The 19371-nt window shown below is 42.5% G+C and overlaps 1 protein-coding gene across 1 annotated transcript in view; it reads right to left on the bottom strand.

Moving 5' to 3' along the window:
* Nucleotides 1-1639: 1639 nt before the first annotated feature.
* Nucleotides 1640-19371, bottom strand: part of KDR (kinase insert domain receptor) — a 30999-nt gene continuing 13267 nt past the window's right edge. Inside the window, exons 15-30 of the mRNA XM_056490141.1 lie at nt 19184-19315; nt 17435-17541; nt 16836-16971; nt 16488-16592; nt 15758-15871; nt 14440-14528; nt 12615-12771; nt 11054-11154; nt 9617-9739; nt 9365-9476; nt 8882-8981; nt 8659-8764; nt 7462-7613; nt 4325-4421; nt 4136-4224; nt 1640-3074 (exon numbers count right to left, since the gene is read on the bottom strand). Of these exons, the coding sequence (XP_056346116.1) occupies nt 2897-3074; nt 4136-4224; nt 4325-4421; nt 7462-7613; nt 8659-8764; nt 8882-8981; nt 9365-9476; nt 9617-9739; nt 11054-11154; nt 12615-12771; nt 14440-14528; nt 15758-15871; nt 16488-16592; nt 16836-16971; nt 17435-17541; nt 19184-19315 (1898 nt within the window). The 3' untranslated portion in view covers nt 1640-2896. The remainder of the gene's footprint in view (nt 3075-4135; nt 4225-4324; nt 4422-7461; nt 7614-8658; nt 8765-8881; nt 8982-9364; nt 9477-9616; nt 9740-11053; nt 11155-12614; nt 12772-14439; nt 14529-15757; nt 15872-16487; nt 16593-16835; nt 16972-17434; nt 17542-19183; nt 19316-19371) is intronic.

Here is a 19371-nt window from a genome sequence, read left to right as displayed (position 1 = left end):
ATAGGTGTCCCTTCTATTTATTGTAGCTCACTGGGCTCAGATCCAGGCTGAATTTCATGGATAAGGATGCTGATCCAAACGTTGACACTTTGCTTCATGGCTGCAGGATAGAGATAAAGCTGGGATTGGTTTGCAAGGCATTTGCAAATCTGTGCATTATGTCTGTTGTTTCACTGCAAATATAATTTCTGGAATTTAAATTATTTCAAAGACAGATGTGGCATGAACTAGGGTTTAGCTGAATGTGCTCTATTCAGAATATAACAAAAAGTCCAGGTGTTTTAAAGGCCATGGTTTAAGAAAAGAATTGTATTACTGGATGCCAAATATATGAACACATTTATAGAACCTTTGCTTGCTTCTGACAGTGAATATATGGTTTGGGTTGATTTTTTTTTAGAAACTAATTTCCTCTCCTAAAGCAGGTGTGTGCTAGCTGCCACTTTTTCCAGGCATATTTAAAACTATTTGGACCCAGAAGAGTGTTTAATTGGCTGACAAGGATTGTAAGTGTGAACTTAGTAACTGACATGGCCATGTCTTGAAACTTCCTTAGGCTGCATTGTTGTGGGAGACTGTTCTAGAGGCACTGTGAGCACACAGGGAAGCATCTGACTGTGTGTATGTGGCATATCATGTGTTACACCAAGCTGGAGAGGGAGAAAAACTACAACAGGAGATGTCTGAACTGAACATCCCACACCCGGAGGAAAGGAGGTCTAGGGCAGATGGATATCAATGACATCTCCATCTCCACCTCAGTGTCATGGCTCTCCAACATATGGCTCTTCAAGGTCCTGTCAGTATCAGTATTTCATGTCCTTTGTGTAACAAGATATAGAAGAGCACATTCATTAAAAAACTGAAAAATATTGCAGAAGGGGGATGTTAAAGGATGTAGCAATCTGTTGAGCACACTCTGCTGGCTTGATTCTTGCCTGGGAAGCAAGACAAATGTCAAATATATAAGTGAAAACAAAAGTCCTTCCTAGAAGCCCTTACCCATGATCTAGGAAGTCTCTCCCTTTTTTTTCTACCTGATCTCCCTGCTCCTGATTCCCTGGCTGTAAAATGCTTTAGATTTAGAGGGAGTCAAAAATTGGACAACAGAGTGAAAAGGTAGGAGCTTTAAGTACAGATTTAAAATAAAGGAAGTCTTCACTGCACAAGAGCAAGGACAACATTTAGTCTGTGAGAAGTGAGCTAGGAGAAGCAAAATTGGGATAAGATGAATAAGATTTTAAGGGAAAATGCCACTCCCCAGGCAAAAGCCACAATACAATTAGATCAACCATCCCCAAATGAGCATAATAAACTCTTCCAGAGGAGATTCAGCTAGTGCAAGCAGTCTCTTCCTCTGGCCATTTCTCTAAAGGTATTTATTGCCAACTGCTAAAAATCACTGAAGTTTCTTTACTACACATGCCTACTACACAGATTTGTAGACTTGAAACAAGTAGTATTTTAGAATCTTCCCTGTCAACAGAAAGGATGTAACAGAAGAGAAACCTGCTTGTAGTCCCCAGCTTCAAATTTCCAGTCCCTTTTAATAAAGTGAAAAATTTTAGCTATTAAAAAATGTTGTCACCTTTGCAATGCTACAGAACACTGATACAAAATGTGAATAGCAAAACATCTGTCATATAATATATATTTATATTTTAATATATTACATTTATTTCTACATAAAGAGGCTATAAATACTGTATATGCCTTATATTCATGGTTCCCAGCATTTGACATTATAGTAAGTACAAAAAAAAAATACTTATAAAAATACAAAAAGAACTCAGTAGAAATAGCTTTACATTTTAAAATCTTGTAGTCCTCATTGTGTCTATCAATAGAGTTCTGGGGCTACAAGAGCACAGGTAAGAAGTTGTCCAACAGTTAGGCACAATTTCATCACTCGGAGAAGATCGGAGCTGCCATGAAACCAGTCACGGATTCCCAAGGCTACACAAACTGAGATCTCTGCCACTGCAAACAGACTTTGAGTTCTCAAAGTGAAAGGGTCAGACCTAATCTGAGGGAGGGGGAATGAGATGAGAAGGCAAGGTATCCTCAGGATGCCCCACCTGAACCACAGTGCCTCCTGTGGTCCTAGAGAAATGGCATTGCCTTTTCTACCTGTTGCAGGGGCTGCCCAAGTGGGGATCTGGGGAGAGGGGAGTATTTTCTGCAGCAGTTTCAGGCAGCTCAGAGGCAGGTAGGCATCTGGCATGAGTGAGGGTGCTGGGGATGGAAGGGGAGCAGAGCCATCCTCAGAGGCCAGGCATGGCCCTGCTATTAGAGTCCCACCACTCGGCTCAATGCTCTGCCTTCTCCCTGCTAACCAACTTCACTGAGAAAATGCAACTCATGAGAACTTTTACAGCAGCCTTTTTCCTCTGCCAAGGACAGAGACCATCACCCACACCTATATTTAGCCCAGCCTATGTTTAGTCTCAGGCCATCAGAGTGCCAGAGCCTTGAGCTGGAGGTTCCTCTTTTTGTTTGTGAAGGTACAAGCAAGGAAAAACTCTGAGAAACAAGAAGCCAGTGTCATGCTGTTTCCTTCCTGGAGCCCAGCCATAAGGGGAAAAACAAACAAAAAAAACACAAAAACCAAACCCCACAAAAGCAGGGATCTGCCATTATTTCGTACAAGTAGAAACAGTTCAGTGGAACGCCGTGATGCTGCCTACATCAGACAGATGCTCGGCATCCCCAGGCTCAGCCTCTGCCACGGGCTGGCACAACCCACACAGGGCCAGCACTCTGCCCCCTCTGCAGCAAAGAAGCCCAGCCTGGCACGGCGCAGTGCTGCCTCAGGAAAAGCCGATGTGTTTTCTCAGTGCCCCTCAGCGCTCCGAGGCCCCGGCCGGCAGAGGCGGGCGGTGCAGCTCCGGGAGCCCTAGCGCGGCGCGGGGCTCTCGCGGGGCAGCCCGCGGGCGCGGCGCAGCAGCTCCGTCTCCTCGCTGCAGCACACCGCCGCGTCCGTGTCGTCTGAGTGGTATCCCGACTGGTACCCGCTCGTCTGGTTGGAGGCCTCCGACATGACGGATTCGTTGCTCTTGCTGGGCACCAGCGTGCTGCGAGAAACACAAACGGGGCTGAGAGAGCGGCTTCTGCAGGGCGGGCGGGCGGCTCCGCCTGGCAGCTGCTTTCCATCACAGCAGCAACCAAAGCAAAAGGCTGGACTTAAACCTGGCTTCCAGCCCTTTTACACATGCATTTGGTTATAAGGAGAGACCTTTTCACATGCTCTAACTTCACTAATGCATGAAAAAGATGTTTAATTCTATGAAGATCCAAGGAGTTAGATTGCGACCGCAGATGAAATGGAGAGAAAGCTTTTAGAGGCTTTACTTCAGCTGTGGTGCAGTTGGAACTGCATATATCTTCATCTGCACTGAAGTTGTCCAGAAAATAAATAATTCCTGAGAAGCTCTCAGAAAGCCTACGTGAGGTTTCTGCTCTGTGAATGCCACAGTGCCTCCTGTGATCTGCACAATGAAACCCCTGTACAATGCTCTGAAAATACACCCAGGTACCTCTTGAAAAACTGTCAGCTATTGAAAAAAAAAAAAAAGAAGAGAGAAAGAAAGAGAGAAAGAGAGAAAGAGAGAAAGAGAGAAAGAGAGAAAGAAAGAGAGAAAGAAAGAGAGAGAGAAAGAGAGAAAGAAAGAGAGAGAGAGAGAGAAAAAGAGAGAGAGAGAGAAAGAGAGAAAGAAAGAGAGAGAGAAAGAGAGAGAAAGAGAGAGAAAGAGAGAGAAAGAGAAAGAAAGAAAAGAAAGGAAAGAAAGGAAAGAAAGGAAGAAAGGAACCAAGAGCTGCTCATTGGTTCAGACAGGTTCTCATGTGCTCAGCTGTGTGCACCAGCTCAGTACCTTAGAGGGGTGGTTGATGCTATTGCAGCTGATAAGTACAAGTCCTTTCTGAGTGCTGACTGAGGCTTCCAAAAGCTGCAACACCTCCGCTTTCCTAATACCAATTGCAAATGACCAGGCACACCTGGCACAATTTTGCTTTCTGTTTTTGAAAATACTTTAAGCAAAGATTTTGTCTTCCAAACAATTTTACAGACCAATCAGTCTTCTTAAATATTGCAGTGAAAGGTCATATTCAGTCATATGGGCAACCCAAGCCTTACCTGAAGGGTATTTTCACTTGTTTTTCACTCTCTTCCAAAGCCTTCAGCTCTTCAGATGCAAGAACCATCCCACTATCTGTCTGGTTTTCCTGCAAAGGTGTTGGAAATGCATTACATGAAAAAATATAAATATCACCAAAAAAAACCAGTATCAACAGAAGGAAAGTATGTATAAACAGACCAACTCACCTCCTGAACAACTTTTACAGTGGTTACCAATGGGACATCTTCAAATGTTTTCACACTTGCAGGGCGGCTTTTTCTCTTGCTACCTTGTCGGTACTGACTGCAAAGAAAACAAAACAAAAAAATTTCATGTCCACCATCCACAGCTTGGCTGCAAACAGCACAATGATATCAGAATCCTTTTATCTCTCTTCAGAGAAATTAATCCTTTTGTAAAAACATATTATGCAAACTCCAAAATATCTATTTATTGAAGGGGATGAACAGCCTAGAAAGTGGCATGTTTCTGACCTTTTGCTCCTGACAATATTGATCTCTGAGTAAATTCTAAGAACTGGCTTTGAGAAAACAGCTTCTTTCCTCAGTTACACTGGAGGGCTTCACTTCCTGCAAGCTTTGCTTAGAACTATAATAAACAGAGAAGCCTGGAGCACAGACATGTGCCTCTTCCTTTGGACTGCACTTCTGAGACCCCTGGCTGGACCTAGGACAACAACAGCAGACTCAGCACACTGCTGCCCTTGAGCTGTGGGGATCAGGACAGGGAGTGCTAAATCTCTCTTGAAGGCTCTTCTCCAAAAGAAGCCCTCTGGTTCAGGATGACATCCACAAAAAATATTGGACAAAAAAATAAAATTGACTTTCATGGAGATACTAATACAGCAAACAAAGCAGCACCCTCAGCTTTCTGCCTAAGTGAATATGGAATTAAATGGATGGTGTCCCAGTTAAACAGGGCAAATTTATGTCCTTAACAGCTAATGAAGGAAAAGCCATGGAGTTAGTGGAGTAACCTGCATCCACTTGAAGTGCAAAGCTGGAGACTATTAAGAGCATCATTCACCCCTTTTCCCAGCTTTGAGTCTAGCTATGCTGCATCCTGCTTATCTCCAATAGACATTTATTTAAATTGGTGGAGATTTTACAAGTTCCTTGAGTAGCCTGCTCAGGTGCTCAATCACACTTTAGAATGTTTTTCAAATATTAAACCCAAGTATTTGCTCAAATAAAACTTGTCCTAATGCTGGGGACACAGAACATTTAACACCCTCTTTGGAGCAAATTTTCATATACTGAAAATTGTTACTATGTTCCCTCTCCATTTTCTCCTCCTAAACTTAACAAAATCATTCATTTCAAGTTCTCTGCACTGGCCACGTCTTCTGCTCCTCTGCAGTGGTATCTAATCTATTTCCCATCCAACACTTCCAGGACCAAAAACATCAAATGGGCAATCTAGTCCATGCATCCTCCTGGACAACCTGATCTTATACAACTAGAAGCTCATCCACAACCTGCTTCAATGTTTGGAAGCTCTCTGTCTGCCTGCATTAAACATCCATATAGGCACAGAACTGCATGGCCAGGGCTACAGTTTTCCAGGGTGGAGAGGGCTGAGAAGCCCAGCCTCTTGATCTGAGTGATCTCCCGAGTATGGGAGACCTGCCTCTGCTCAGCCCAGACAAGAGCCAGCCTACAAGGGCTGCTGTAGATGCATCAAAATGCATCTTCTCTGCCATCATCCAGGTCAATTATTCTCCCTAAAAATTAAACTTTCTATGCCTCACCTGACTGTTCTTAATGACAATCTTTCAAGGATCAGAAATCACATAACTATTTCCTAAGCCAAATATGGCAGATGTTAGGATGTCTTGCTGATTTTAATTTATATCAGCAATCTAAACATTTTTTAATATTCTCCATGTTTTTCTGTGCCTGATATCCTCCTCCAGCTTTGATTTGGAGATTATATTTTTTCATAGTTAGTACATTTGTGAAGATTGAACAAGACATCTCTGAACAGATCAATCTTTTCCACTACCTTTATAGCAAGATCCATGCCTACAAAATAATTTTCAGCTACCAGAACACAAATTTAAAACCCTTAAGCATGACTTAAGCTCCTCACTCTGTCTCTCCTAGCATGGTTGCCACAAGGGCTTTCACTTCACAATCCTATCACAATGTAAGATGAGAGAAAAGATATTCAAAGTCTCCTTAAAATGTTAACAGAATGCTTTTACTTCTGTTCATAACAGGAAATGGGACCAAGAAAAACCATATAGGAAGTATTAAAAGTGGAAAAAAAGTGTGATGTTTTCAGTGCTAAGTCATGCTTTTTAGTCTTTTAAACATGTATAGTCTGAATTGCCCCACTAGTAAAACATGAGGTTGAGAGTTCAGCTGCAGGACCATAAGTTCAACTGAGGTGTGAAATGCATTGTGCCAATGTAGTCTTTTCTAGGACCAGATAAAAATGTTATCCTGCTCTACCCCAAATCACTGAGACTCTGTCTGTGGTGGTTATGACACAAGCAGTGAGGCAGAGGGCTCTGCTTCATGGAAACCACATGAAAAGAGTGTCTCCACCCTGATGGCTGCACCCATCTCTTTCTACTCCTTCTCCTGAGACTGCATTGAACAATCCAGGGCTCCAGCATCTCTGTGAGATGAGAAAATGCCTTTCTCCCTTACATCCCATGCCAGAGGTCCTCAAAGGGTCCAACATAAGCCCCTGAAGTGCATTAGTACAAACTCCTGAGTGGAAAGTCACCTCTGCCATGATACAACACCATCTACCATTGTGGATGCCCTAAGAGCCCACCAGAAGCAAGCAGTGGACAAAAAACTGTGACTATTTATTAACACTATTTATGACATGTTCCTCCTGGCTATCAATTCATGAGCTATTTTACAATGTTTCACCTCAGGAGGAGAAATACCAGAGAAGTTATCTAGATAACTTCTAGATAGATCTATCATCATTAATATTCTTGGCAGTTGCAACACAAGAGAACACTGTGAACACAACTGAATTGGACCAGTAAAATCTTCTACGTGTTCTGGTTCTTAAAAAACAAACAACAGGTATTTTCATGGGTTTTGCTTTTTTTGTTTGTTTTTGAATGAGAATACCAAGTCTTGAAAGGGTAGCAACATTAAAAATAAATAAGAAAATCTAATTGGGAAGGTAAGAAACTAGCTTTTGCCTACAAAAGTTTTACAAATTCCTTCTTATCCCTATGGAGAAGGTTAAATATGGACCAGGCAGCTGAAGCCTCTTCCTTTCATTTTCCCTTCCCCCAGCATGAACAAAACCTTCCCAGAGGCCCCAGTAGGATGTCCACCATATAAAATACCTAATTCCTGCTGTGTTGTCATAATGGAATTTAGGATCACAGACTTCCTCTTCCTCCCTACAGGAAGCAGGTGAAGTTGGGAGAGAGAGACCTGAATCCTCTTCCATGTTCAATGATACTGACAAAGGAAGGACAACGTAGTCTTTACCATCCTGTAGAATGCAGTGAAAAAACACAAAAATTAAATAGGTTACAGAGACACACAGACATAAACAGATACATGCACATACATGGAGAATGCATCAACCCAACAGTGTGGCTGTTTTATTAAACTATGAACAACATACCACCTTTGAAGGAGCAGCTACATTAAAAGAAGAAAGATTAATAAGAACCACTTCCAAGTAGTTTCAAAATTATTTAAAATAGATTTTTATAAGATATACTGTAACATAATGTACAAACTGGACTTTTTATTGGTGTAGATTTTATTAATGTTTGAATCCCCATGCCACAAACAAAATGAACCTGGTAGTTTAGGTGGGTTAGTGTAATTCCCATCATGACCAAGAGGTTAGAAAGGGAAGAGTCTGTCTAATAGGGAGCTCACAGCCAAATCCATCCTCCTTCATTCAGTGGGCTCACAGCTATGGCCCTGGCCTTGCCCACTTCCATAGTAACTGAAGAGGAAGCCTCAAGATGGGGAGCTTGGAAGGGAGGCCCATGTCCCCAGCTGGTCACAGTGCAGTGCCTGCACTCAGCCATGCCCTAATGCATTCATCTGCATGGAGCTCTTGTATCCTTGTTTTCCAGGATAGCCATTGAAAGCACTGCAGCCCACCCCCTCCCTTACACTAAGATAACCATCTTTGGCACAGTAAGGTCAACAGGAGCTACCTGCTGGAATGCATCTGCAGCGTGCAGAGGAAGCAGCAGAGAGCAGGGAGCTGAGCCCCTGCCAACAGCTCCCCAGCACAGACAGAGCAGTGCCACGGGGAGCTCTGCTGGCAGGGCAGAGGGGCTTTGGGTCACCACCACACAACCTCTGGGATCTTTACACCACCAGTCACTCTGCTGGCCAGAGACCCAGCTGCTGTCAGTCATGGGCCAGCAGCAGAAGCCCAGGCTCCCTGACACTCCAGCAGACAGTACCCAGCTCTGGAATGCTGTGATGGCTGGCAGCACAGGGCACTTCAGCCAGTGTCCTGGTTTTTTTCAGTGTCTGGTTTTAGCAACCAGAGAACACAGGTCACGTACCTGACGGACATTGGCTTGCAGTAAGTTCCCCAGGTGCTCCACCAGCTCTGAAAAGGTTGGTCTCTGCTTAGGATCTCCATGCCAGCAATCCAACATTGTTTGGTACCTGGAATGACAAAACCAATTAAAATACCAGCATCAAGCAAACAGCACTTATTGCTTGCTCCTGCATCTGCTGGTGCTGTGGGGTAAATTGTGGGCAGATGGAAGAACAGTTTCTCACATTTCTGGTGTTGTATAGTCTGGTGCTCTCATTCTTGTTCCTTCCTTCAGTCTTCTGCAAAATTCCTCATCAATTTTCACTCCAGGGTACGGTGATGCACCTAAAATGAAAGCAACAGTAATTTTAATGCATTAGACTCTTACATTTTGGGATTAATTTTCAAGTAAATAACTTGCTATGGTTTGTGTTAATAAGACAATTTGGTATATTTGGATGTGTAAACAATTTATATTTATGATGGAAACAGCAACCAACTGAGTAAATGAGGCACATCATCACATACTGAAATTGTATGAAGAAGCATTTCAAGCCTATGTTCCTACATTTGCATTTTAAAGAAAATTTGAGTATTTTATTTTGATGGAGAAGATTTACAGGAATTTTTCAAGAAGTAAAAAGAAATTCTACAAAGGATCCAAGAACACTTTGTTTTCTTCAGACTTTTTTGCTTAGAGATGGCTCAGTAAAATAAAAGTGACTCACCTAATGAAAATATTTCCCACAGCAGCACTCCAAAGGACCATACATCACTCTGAATGGTATATACTCTATCAAAAATGGTTTCTGGTGCCATCCACTTCAGGGGTAGTCTGGCCTAAAAGCATTTTCACAAACAAAATATTATCACAGTTTAGCAAAACACTAAGTTTCCAAAAATCTCTTTATGAGAAAAAAAGAGAAAAGAAGTTCTGGTTTCATATCAATTCTCTATCAAACAGATAATCTGAAACTTACATCTCCTTTCCTGACGTAATCTGGGTCTTTGTAGATGTCTCGAGCCAAGCCAAAATCACAGATTTTGACCACGTTATTGTCTGACAAGAGGATATTACGAGCAGCCAGGTCCCTGTGGATGCACTGCAAAAAGAAGTAAACAACTTCATATGCTGCCTGTCGTCACAGCTCTGTCCACAGGGCTGATCTCTTTCACATATGTGCTCTCCTACCCTCAAAGGCCAGATAATTCTTAAAACCTTTTAAGAAAAAGAAACCTCAGCATCAACAGTTGCTGATTTTAAGTGTTTTTTTGATGGTCACAACTGATTTGGCTCACAGAGACTTGTGTTCCCAAGTCCAAACATACATCTGTTTATCCACTGTGCAGAGAGGGCCTTTGAAGTTAGCTAATTAATTATCCTAAGAAGCTGACACAAAACAGGTTCAGATCTGATTACCTTTAGATTTACTTAGGTTCACTCAAATCTGTGTACTCCAGTATTTCTCTGAAAAACACCACACTAAAATGCTGACTTGATTCCAACACAAATTAATCTTTACTACAGAGAAAGAAGGCCATATCTCTACCTATGCAGAGCAGTTAACAACCCAAGCACTTCAAAACTCAAGCCTCAATAGCCTGAAGTAAAAAAATCAGGCTCCGAAAGTGGCTACAGAACTGCTTCTACTATGGGTTGAAACTGCAGATTCTGGAAGCAGGTATTTTTACACATCAATTGGGATGTATATGAAAGGCAGACAAAAGTGTGTTTTTAGAAAAAGACTCTGAAGTCTGCCCTTGAACACCTAGTCTGCACTCTTGAGCAGTGTTGTTCTAATAGTGCTTCTATATTTTCCTCCATTTCTAAGTAGTTTTTGTTTCTATACAGCTGCAGACAATTCCTTGCTCTTGCTGGAATTGTCATCCTTTGAAACACATGCTCTACATATTTAGGCTCAAACTACAGAAAAATACTTCTAGAAGGCCAAAATGTGGGTGAGGTGCTGTTGACTGCCAGGGTGTCCTCAGCAAGAGATTCTCCAAGGAGTCATCCATGAAGTTTCATAGCTGAGTACTTCTCACATTGCCCTTCCAATCCCAGTGCACAAGGTGCAAGCAATCTCCTCAGAGCAAAATCCTTCACCCTTGTTTAGCTCCTGTTACCAGGGATTTGTCCCCAATTCCTTTAATTGTTCTTATAAGTCATTCCCCCCCTCCAACCACTCAACTGATGGCCCACAAACCCTACACAGATCACTAACATTTGTGTCAATAAATGCACGGGCTGTTTCCCTCTGTGGTATTAATGATTTGGGAATGTCTTAGAGCAAAAAGAAAATGTTGTGGATGACTGGCAGTCCAAAGATGAACATGCTGTTTCCTTCTATAGACCTACAGCACGACTTCCTGCAGTCAAATAAATAACATGCCACTCTTCCTGAGGAGTTCCTTACTTTGCGTGAAGCCAAGAACTCCATTCCCCTGGCCACCTGGAAGCTGTAACAGATGAGGTCCTCCATGGTCAAAGGGTTCTTGCAAAGGTCTTCAGGACCAGCTGCAAGGAATCAGACCACAGTCAAACATGCCCTTTGTCACTGATTTCACCAATAACTGCTTGCTGGTAAAAGGCCATCTGAACCTTATGCCACACTGGACTGGAAGAACAAATCAAGCATTTTTTTTAGCTATATAATTTTCACTAACAACCCATTTTACATCAAACTAGTCTTATGCAAAACAAACTTTGAGGCGATGGGTAATACCCTAGGCCTCCTTGCTTATTTCCAGAGGAAAGATCTGTGAAACAATCCCAAAAGAAAAACAACTGAAGCTAAATTCACAAGTTCCTAGGACAGTAAAGCTTTCTGTGGTTTCAGCAGATGAATTTAGAAACCAAGGACAGGGGAGGGCCCACCTCATCTTTATGAGGAAAGAATATGCCATAGGAAGAAAGACTTTGATTTGGCAAAAAGCCTGCTAATTTAATGTAGAAGAACCCTAACCTCATTGTCTAGTGACCTGGAGGAGCAATGCACTCAAATATGAAAAGACACCTAGGCATTTAGTTCCTGCTGAAATAAATAACTCCATGACTTTGCTCAGCTTTTGGTTTTAGGGAGACATCTACCAAGAACCACAATACTGGTGGCTAAAACCTTCACTGTAAGGGCTGCTCCAGGTCTACATACTTGTAACATCCCAGCTCAGAGGGTCAATGTTTACACCAGGGAGGGAAAAGGACCAATACCAGAAAGATGGTGTGCAAATGCATGAAGTGCATGTGTGGCATTACCTATTAGATCACACTGAAACTGCAAGATCATACTCCTGTTCACATTCTGATGTTTTCTCTGCACAAAATGAGTTTTAGTAGTAGTAGAGGTACAGGCAGCAGAGCTATGGCTTTCCTCCCAACTAGTCTGATCCCACCCATAGGTGAAATTAGCAGCCTCTGAAATGGCAGCACTAAACATTTTGTGCTGCATCTGCCAAAGGAGAACATGGCAAATGCATCAGTGAAACCACTGCAGAGGATATGTGCATCCTGGGGAGGCTTTGAATAAGTGGATAATTCAGGCTTCCTGTTCCTGACAGACCACCTGGGCAGAGGGAAGGCAAAACAAGCTCTCTGCTAATAACCAGTGAATCAAACAGCATTTCACAGTATTTAACTTCTGGTAAACATTAAGGAAATTTTGTTAGCATGCTGGTGCATCCCTCTCTGCAGTGCATTCAGAGTTTGTACTCTGCAGCTTTCCCTGAAAATATTGGGATGTTAAACAGATACACCTCGAAAACCTTCACATTAAACCAGACCCTTTTCATCCAGGACATTATCTGGGAGTGGGCTGAGGGGTTTGGGATGCTGATCTAGGTAACCCATAGCTCAGGAACTTTGGTCATCCAGAGAGTACCCTGCACACAGTTTGAGGAGCTTTGGAAATCACACATCCCCAGTGTCCCTCATCAGCCCCACCAATGACACATGCCCCAGCACCAGAAGATGTATCCTACCATCCTCCTCTTCCACATCACTCAGGGACCGCTCCTCCACAAAGCCAGAGCTTGCTGAGCTCTGGCTGCTGGTGATGCTGTCCAGCCGCCGCTTCAGGTCAGAAGAGACATCTCCAACGTAGTTCTCCTTCCCCTGCCGAAATCTGGCACATTTGCTCTAGGAATATGAGGGCAGGGTGAGAAAAGTCAGAAGCTGGAAGCATGCCATAAGCAAGGCAGTGATGCTCCCTATGGAGTGTGCTGAGGTCACCAGGGAAGGCAGGGAGAGCAGCCCAGGAAAGGTGTGATCAGCTGCTCTGCTCCAAGCCAGCTCTGGCTGGGGCACTGGGCTGGCGCACTGACAGCACCAGCAGAACCCAACCCATGGCCATGCAGGTTCACCCTCTGCCACTGCTTTCCCAACCTCCCAGCCAAACTCCAGCAACATCTCCACATGCTGGGGACTAAATGCACACTGTGGAGCTGGGGTCCTCAGCCCCTGGTGCTCCCCACTTGTGAAACACACGTGGATGGATGCTGCCAAATCCTCTCATACACTCCAGCCTCTCTGTGCTGCTATGGCTTCACCTCCTGCTGCTGCAAAGGCCCTTCTGCTAAACCTCTTCCCTGCCAAAAACCCTAACAGCCATCAAAATCTGACTTATTTCCTTCTTCCCCTAAGCCACTGCATGCCTCTAGGGAGGAATCCATCCCCACAGGTGTCCTCAAAAATATTTCCCTTTTCTCCTGCTTTGGTTTGGTGATTTCTTCCCTGGCAGGGTTGTTTTTTAACACAGCCAAATCCCATTCCCACTGCTTATATAAGCAAGGGTCAGCACTCTCATGAAACCCTGTCTCTTCCTTCAAGGCCTCTTAGATATTTGTTTATCCTTTTACCTCACAAGAAGATGCAGCAAGTTGCCTTTGCCAATATAAAATAGTAAATAACGTCTCCAAGGATAAAGAAAAATAACCCCCTGGAGAACCAAGCTCTCATCTAAACACAGCAGCTGCAGGAAGACTCAAGTCTACCAGCATGGCAGATTAGAGCCCAGGAGTCTCCCTCTTGGCTGTGGGTGGAAAAAGGTAGGGTCCCCAGGGTGACCCTGAGTGCTGGGTACACACAGCCAAGCTCTTCATACAGCAATCTGACCCTCAGAGGGCATGGATCCTCCAGATGGATGCTCTCCACAAATAAGACCCCTCTCAGATGTGCCCAGAAATGAGTTTGAAAATGCCAGTCCCCATCTTCCCACTTCTTTCAAATCAGGGTGCAGAAGGGGTGCTGTGATGGAGGCCCCTTTTGCAAAGGACTCAGGAGATGGAAAGCTGAATGCAAACTCATGAGCTACATCTATTATACAAAACTATTAAGAGCAGAAGAAATGTGTAGCCTCGTTCAGCAATGAGCCAAGGGGACAGTAGAACAGATAACCATGTGACAGCAGATGCCTATGGATATCTGACGGATATACACACTAAGCAAGGAGTGCAGTTATTTAAGGTGGTCTGGAGCTTAACTAAGAAAGGAAAAAATTCAGGCTGATAATCAGAAAAAACTTCCTGAAAGATACAGCCAAGTGTAGAATAGTCTGCCAAAGGAAATAGTGGAAGCCCAGTTCCTTTGCACATTTTAAGCTAACAATAACAAAACAGCTACATTGCAGGGGCCAGGGGAAAGACTAAATGACCTCTGATGTCTTTGCCATCTCTCATTCCCATGGGAAGTACTAAAACATTCAGTGTCCCCAGGGATTGCTGCTTCAGTCTGCACTAGAAAAAGAAATATTGTGTGTGGAAAAAAACCACCAAACCAAACATTTCACTGTTAACCTTGACTCCTTACCTTGTACGGGACAAATTCACTCCTCTTGCTCCGTAGGTAAGCTGACAGATTTCCAAATTTGCAATATTCCACAATCACCATGAGTGGGCCTGCACAACACATCAAGCAATTCATTAGACCATTTATATCCCACCTTATCTCACAGCATAAATTCTGGCTAGAAATACATACAGTTCAAAGAGCATTCCAATAGCCAAAGGCTTTTAAAAATATCAGTAACAAAAAGCACTGAAATTGCTCATTTTTCTGCTGTTTAAAGGGAGAAAACAAAGCATATAATTTTGAAAATCACGGACTTCATTTCATATGTCAAAAAGTATATTAGTGTGCTTATAGTTGAAGTGCCAATAACAGCCAAATTAATTGACATTGCAAGGATGCAATGTAAATATTTGAAAGAACTTCAGAGCAATTGACCTCTGCAATAAAATACACATGTGATTATCCATGAATTTTTCTACAGGTGATTAAAATACTAAAACGTTAAAACAGGAAACTTGGTTTCAAACATAGATGCCTTAATGTACAATCTAAATATGGTATTTCATCTTCAAATTTACTTCATTATAGGCATATGCTATGGTGATAAATTTTCATCCTAGGTTCCACATACTGGCCATCTCTATTTTATTATGGAATAAACAAGGAAACAAATATTTATGGATTATGTTTCCTTCGACTACTGACTTCTGCCATGGAACTTTACAAATTAAATTTTCATCCCACAGTAAGCCAACAAGTCAGCTTCCCTGAAAAATTATTACTGAGTTACTTTACATTGAATTTCTTCCAAATTAGTTTGTAGTGCTGGATTGCTAAACAAAACATCTGTCTCTGATTATAAAGTGAAATAGATTTATCCACCCAGAGCTGGACTCCAAATTGCAATCTCCCCTCCTACACACATACACATAGGCACCAACAGCCCATCCACAGACACAGAGGGGAAGTCCCAACTTGCTGTCACCCTGTAGCTGGTGACAAGAGTAAGACTAGCTTGTTAAATCCGGTATTAGACTCAGATCAGAAATCTGTTACATGTAGGCTGTCCACTATAAAGGTGGACCTCAAGTACAGAAAAGCAAAGTAATAAAACAACTAAGGGATGGAGCTGCAAGGCCCTTTTTCCACCTTTACTTCAGCTTTATTCCCCCTCTGGAAATGCTCGCTCCTATCAAACTTTTGTGTGTGTGTGTGTGTGTATTAGAAAGAACTACTCTTTCCTATCCTTAATTTTGAATTTCAATTGTCTATGCAGCAGAAATGGAAGAAATAGGGTTTTCATTAGCACCTTCTCACCCAATAAGAAGTTACTCACCTCCTGGCTTTGTGCAGGCTCCAAGTAAGTTGACAACGTTGAGATGATGGCCAATATGAATGAGTATCTTCAGCTCTGACATAAGTGCTCTGTGCTCACTGTGGGTTGCCCCTTCTGCAGATGCAAAGCAACACAGGTCAGGAGCATCACAGACAGAAAGGTTCTGCCCTCCTCCCCATTCTCTTCTGGTATTTATCCAGCCCATCAAGTGAGGAGCCTTGTTGGCTGGTAGGCTGTGTCAGCTATGCCAGTACAGCACAGGGTGGAATACAACCCCAGCTGCTGGCAGCCCCATTTTGCTGCCCCATTGCATCTTCTGTAGAAATAACGTGTCTGGGAACCACACATTTCAACCTTCCTGTGGCAAATGTGAGGCAGTATAATATGATTTAAAGTGAGGAGAAAGCTATTCCAAACTACAATTCAGTTTGGAGTGTGCCTCAGCCATTGTCTTGAGACTTGCAGAAAGCTTCCAATGAGGATGCATAAGGCAAATTGATTGCAGGAGCAACTTTACAGTTAAACTTCAGTAGAATTATAAAGCAGTGGCTAGGAAACCACAGCTGCATTGCTCCAATTGTCAATGAAGGAAAGGCATGTATTTTCTCTCATCACTGCTTCATGACAAGCCATTAAACTGAACTTTTACAACAATGGGTACAATGGTTATAGTGTTGACAAATATCCCTGCATTGAATATTCATGTTGAAGTTCTAGTCATTATTTTTACCTTTAAGCATTTTCACTGCCACTGTTTTGCAGGTAGCAGTTTTGTCAATCCCAAACGCATCTGCTTCTATGACCTGGCCAAAAGCTCCACGTCCAAGAGGTTTACCTTGAAGGGAGAACACAAACATGTGCTTGGCACAGCAGGCAAAAGTTGTAGAATGAACAAGCTACTCCAAAATGAGTTCATGAAGCAGAAATTAACAGAGGACTTAAAATGCAGACAGGATGCATCCTATCCCATGGGAACACAGAGCCCACCCAGGGATCATGCAGCAGAGCAGTTCTGTGGTAAGCAAGGACACAAAACACCCTCCAGCATCACTAAATGGCTCATGCAATGAAAACTCACCTAGCTTTAGCCGGTCCCTGGGAAACTCCCACTTGCTGGCATCATATGGGAGCCGCTCACAGTGCTCATCTATAGGGACTTCATCAGGATCCATGATGATTGACAAGTAGCCAGTCTTCATGTCCCCTCCATTGGCCTGGAAAATGGTATTAGTTGCAGTTGCACAGTTTTCTGCTGGCAACGTGCAGGCAAAATGCCATTTTCTCACTTTGGGGCATTTCATTAGTTCCCAGAAATGCCAAGCTACCATTTTGCTACACTGTGTCATCATGAGTGCGATCATTGTTAATTACTTGCACTTTTCTTTTCTCCCTGTCTCTTTTTTTCTTTTCTTTTTTTCTTTTCTTTTTTTTTTTTTTTTTTTTTTTTTTTTTAATAAACAGAACCAGAGGAAACATTTTTCTCTTGCAAGGGCACGTTCAATTAAAAACAAATTTCTGCACCCTCGGTTCCAGGCAAGAATGTTATGGCATGGAGAGAAAAAATGTGTCTGTTGATTTAAGAACAATGGAAAGAAGCAACACAAAAGGCCTCAAGTCAGCTCTCATTTGTCATGCAAGACCAGTGCTGATAGGACAGTATGAGAATTTTTTCATTACCCGCTTAACGGTCCGGAGGATGATTACAAGAAGCAACCAGAAGAACATGGCAATCACTGCAGTGCCAACGAGGATAATGAGCTCCAGATTTGTTTTCTCTTCAGCGCCTGGGAAGAAATAAATGAATATTTGAGTGATAGTTGGAAGCATATTTGTTTTGTTCATTCATTAAAGTAAAGAATGGAGGTCCTTGTTCTGAAGGTTCGTTTTAAAGTGCAACATGGAGCAAGGAAACGAAAGCAAAACAAAACAAAAAGCTTGGGGTTTATGTTGGAATATTACAGTTTCATGCTGTTTTACACACCATCCCAGCTTTGTTCCAACGACAGTGTCTGGACCTTTGGCAAATATAAAAAATTAAAATTCAAATTTTGGAAAGAAAGAATTGTTTCAGAATACCAAAAACTAATTACTCTTCCTTTAGAAACCAAAAAAACACCCCCATCATATAGAAAATAAAGAGCTGTGAGAATGACCCAGAGAACAATCTCTCTCTTGTCTCTTGACATCATTCAGCTGGGGCATGAAAAATGTGGTTCTACAAGAACACATGATAATAAGGTCTTATTTAGAGTGTTCCCCTTCCCGTAAAATAGTGGCCAGCAGATACCATCTGAACACCTTTTAGTTCACAGATGCAGCTCTCTTCTTCAGCCCCTGTTTGCCAGATCATGCTCTTGTGTTTCATCCCTTGCACCACAGAGGTTTTCCTACACAGCAGCACACTCCATTGCATGACCCCCATGAGCTGCACCATAAATTCCTTGGAGTGAAGTAGTGTGTCCTACACAGATTTCAAACTTCTACAGATGTGCCCCAGCCATATTTACCACATCAGCTGAAATCTACACCAATGCCATCTGCAGATAATTTCCACCCCATGTGAACATCTTGCCTGACATCTAAATACCCTAAAGGGACCTATAAGAATAAATTATATTGGTTTGATTACCTTAATGGCATGGATCAGACAACCACTCTGACTGTAAAGACAGAGATCTGCAAAGAGTTGAGTGACTAAAATATAAAAATGTACTAATATCAAGAGCAAGGAGATTTTAGTTTGAGGCTTCTTGTTGCAACCCTTTGGAAATGGAAATGGAAAGTCCCACACTGCAGACTAACCTCTTGCTACCATTTATTGTTTGCCATTGCAACTTGTATTTTGGTGTGCCACAATAGGACTGTAACAAGTGAGAGACAGTCTCATAAATGCTTCTTTCAGTGTGGCAGATCAAGGCTGGAGTCCTCTAACTTAAAATCACTACCTGTTTCACTGAAATGGGACAGCAATCACTCCAGACTGCAAAAAGTCATCACCATGTTTCCCTTAGATGCTGTGAAAGCAATGGCATAATTTAAAAAGTTCCATGTACTATGCTAAAAACATAGTATGACAATTATGTTACCTAGACAACAGAGATGCCCCAGAATATCTGCATGTTTACATAGCTCTGTTGTATGGGTTTGCACATAATACAGGTTGGCAGAGTTTTCTTTGCAACCACAACTAAGATAGATGCAGTTTTTGTTAAAAAGCTCTAAGCAGCATAGTGGAGAAGAAAGCATCAACCTCAACAGCTGGGGTATGGAGCTATGACAGCACCCACTTAGAGCTTGATAGGAATGGTCAGGACTTTTCACAAATTTCATAGTATGTTTTACATCTCCCATCAGTATAGCCAGTAGATCTTCCTTCTAGTTATTCTGAGGATTTTATGCCCAATCTGGAAAGAAGCTAACACCAACCTTCCACTGAAAAAAAAGCCATTGCTTTGCTGCACCCAAGGACATTGCATGCGAGGCAGGTGTACAGCCCTCCATCTTCTTTCCTCACTCGACGGATGGTCAGAGTTTTGTTCCTGTCTTTCAAAACAATACCTGGGGAAAAAATTACAATTCTTAGTTTTGCTATTTTTATGCCACTTTTTGTTAAA

The sequence above is a fragment of the Oenanthe melanoleuca genome, chromosome 4, assembly GCF_029582105.1.
Source record: "Oenanthe melanoleuca isolate GR-GAL-2019-014 chromosome 4, OMel1.0, whole genome shotgun sequence".
Classification (NCBI taxonomy): Eukaryota; Metazoa; Chordata; class Aves; order Passeriformes; family Muscicapidae; genus Oenanthe; species Oenanthe melanoleuca.
This window is presented reverse-complemented; position numbering and strand designations above follow the sequence as displayed.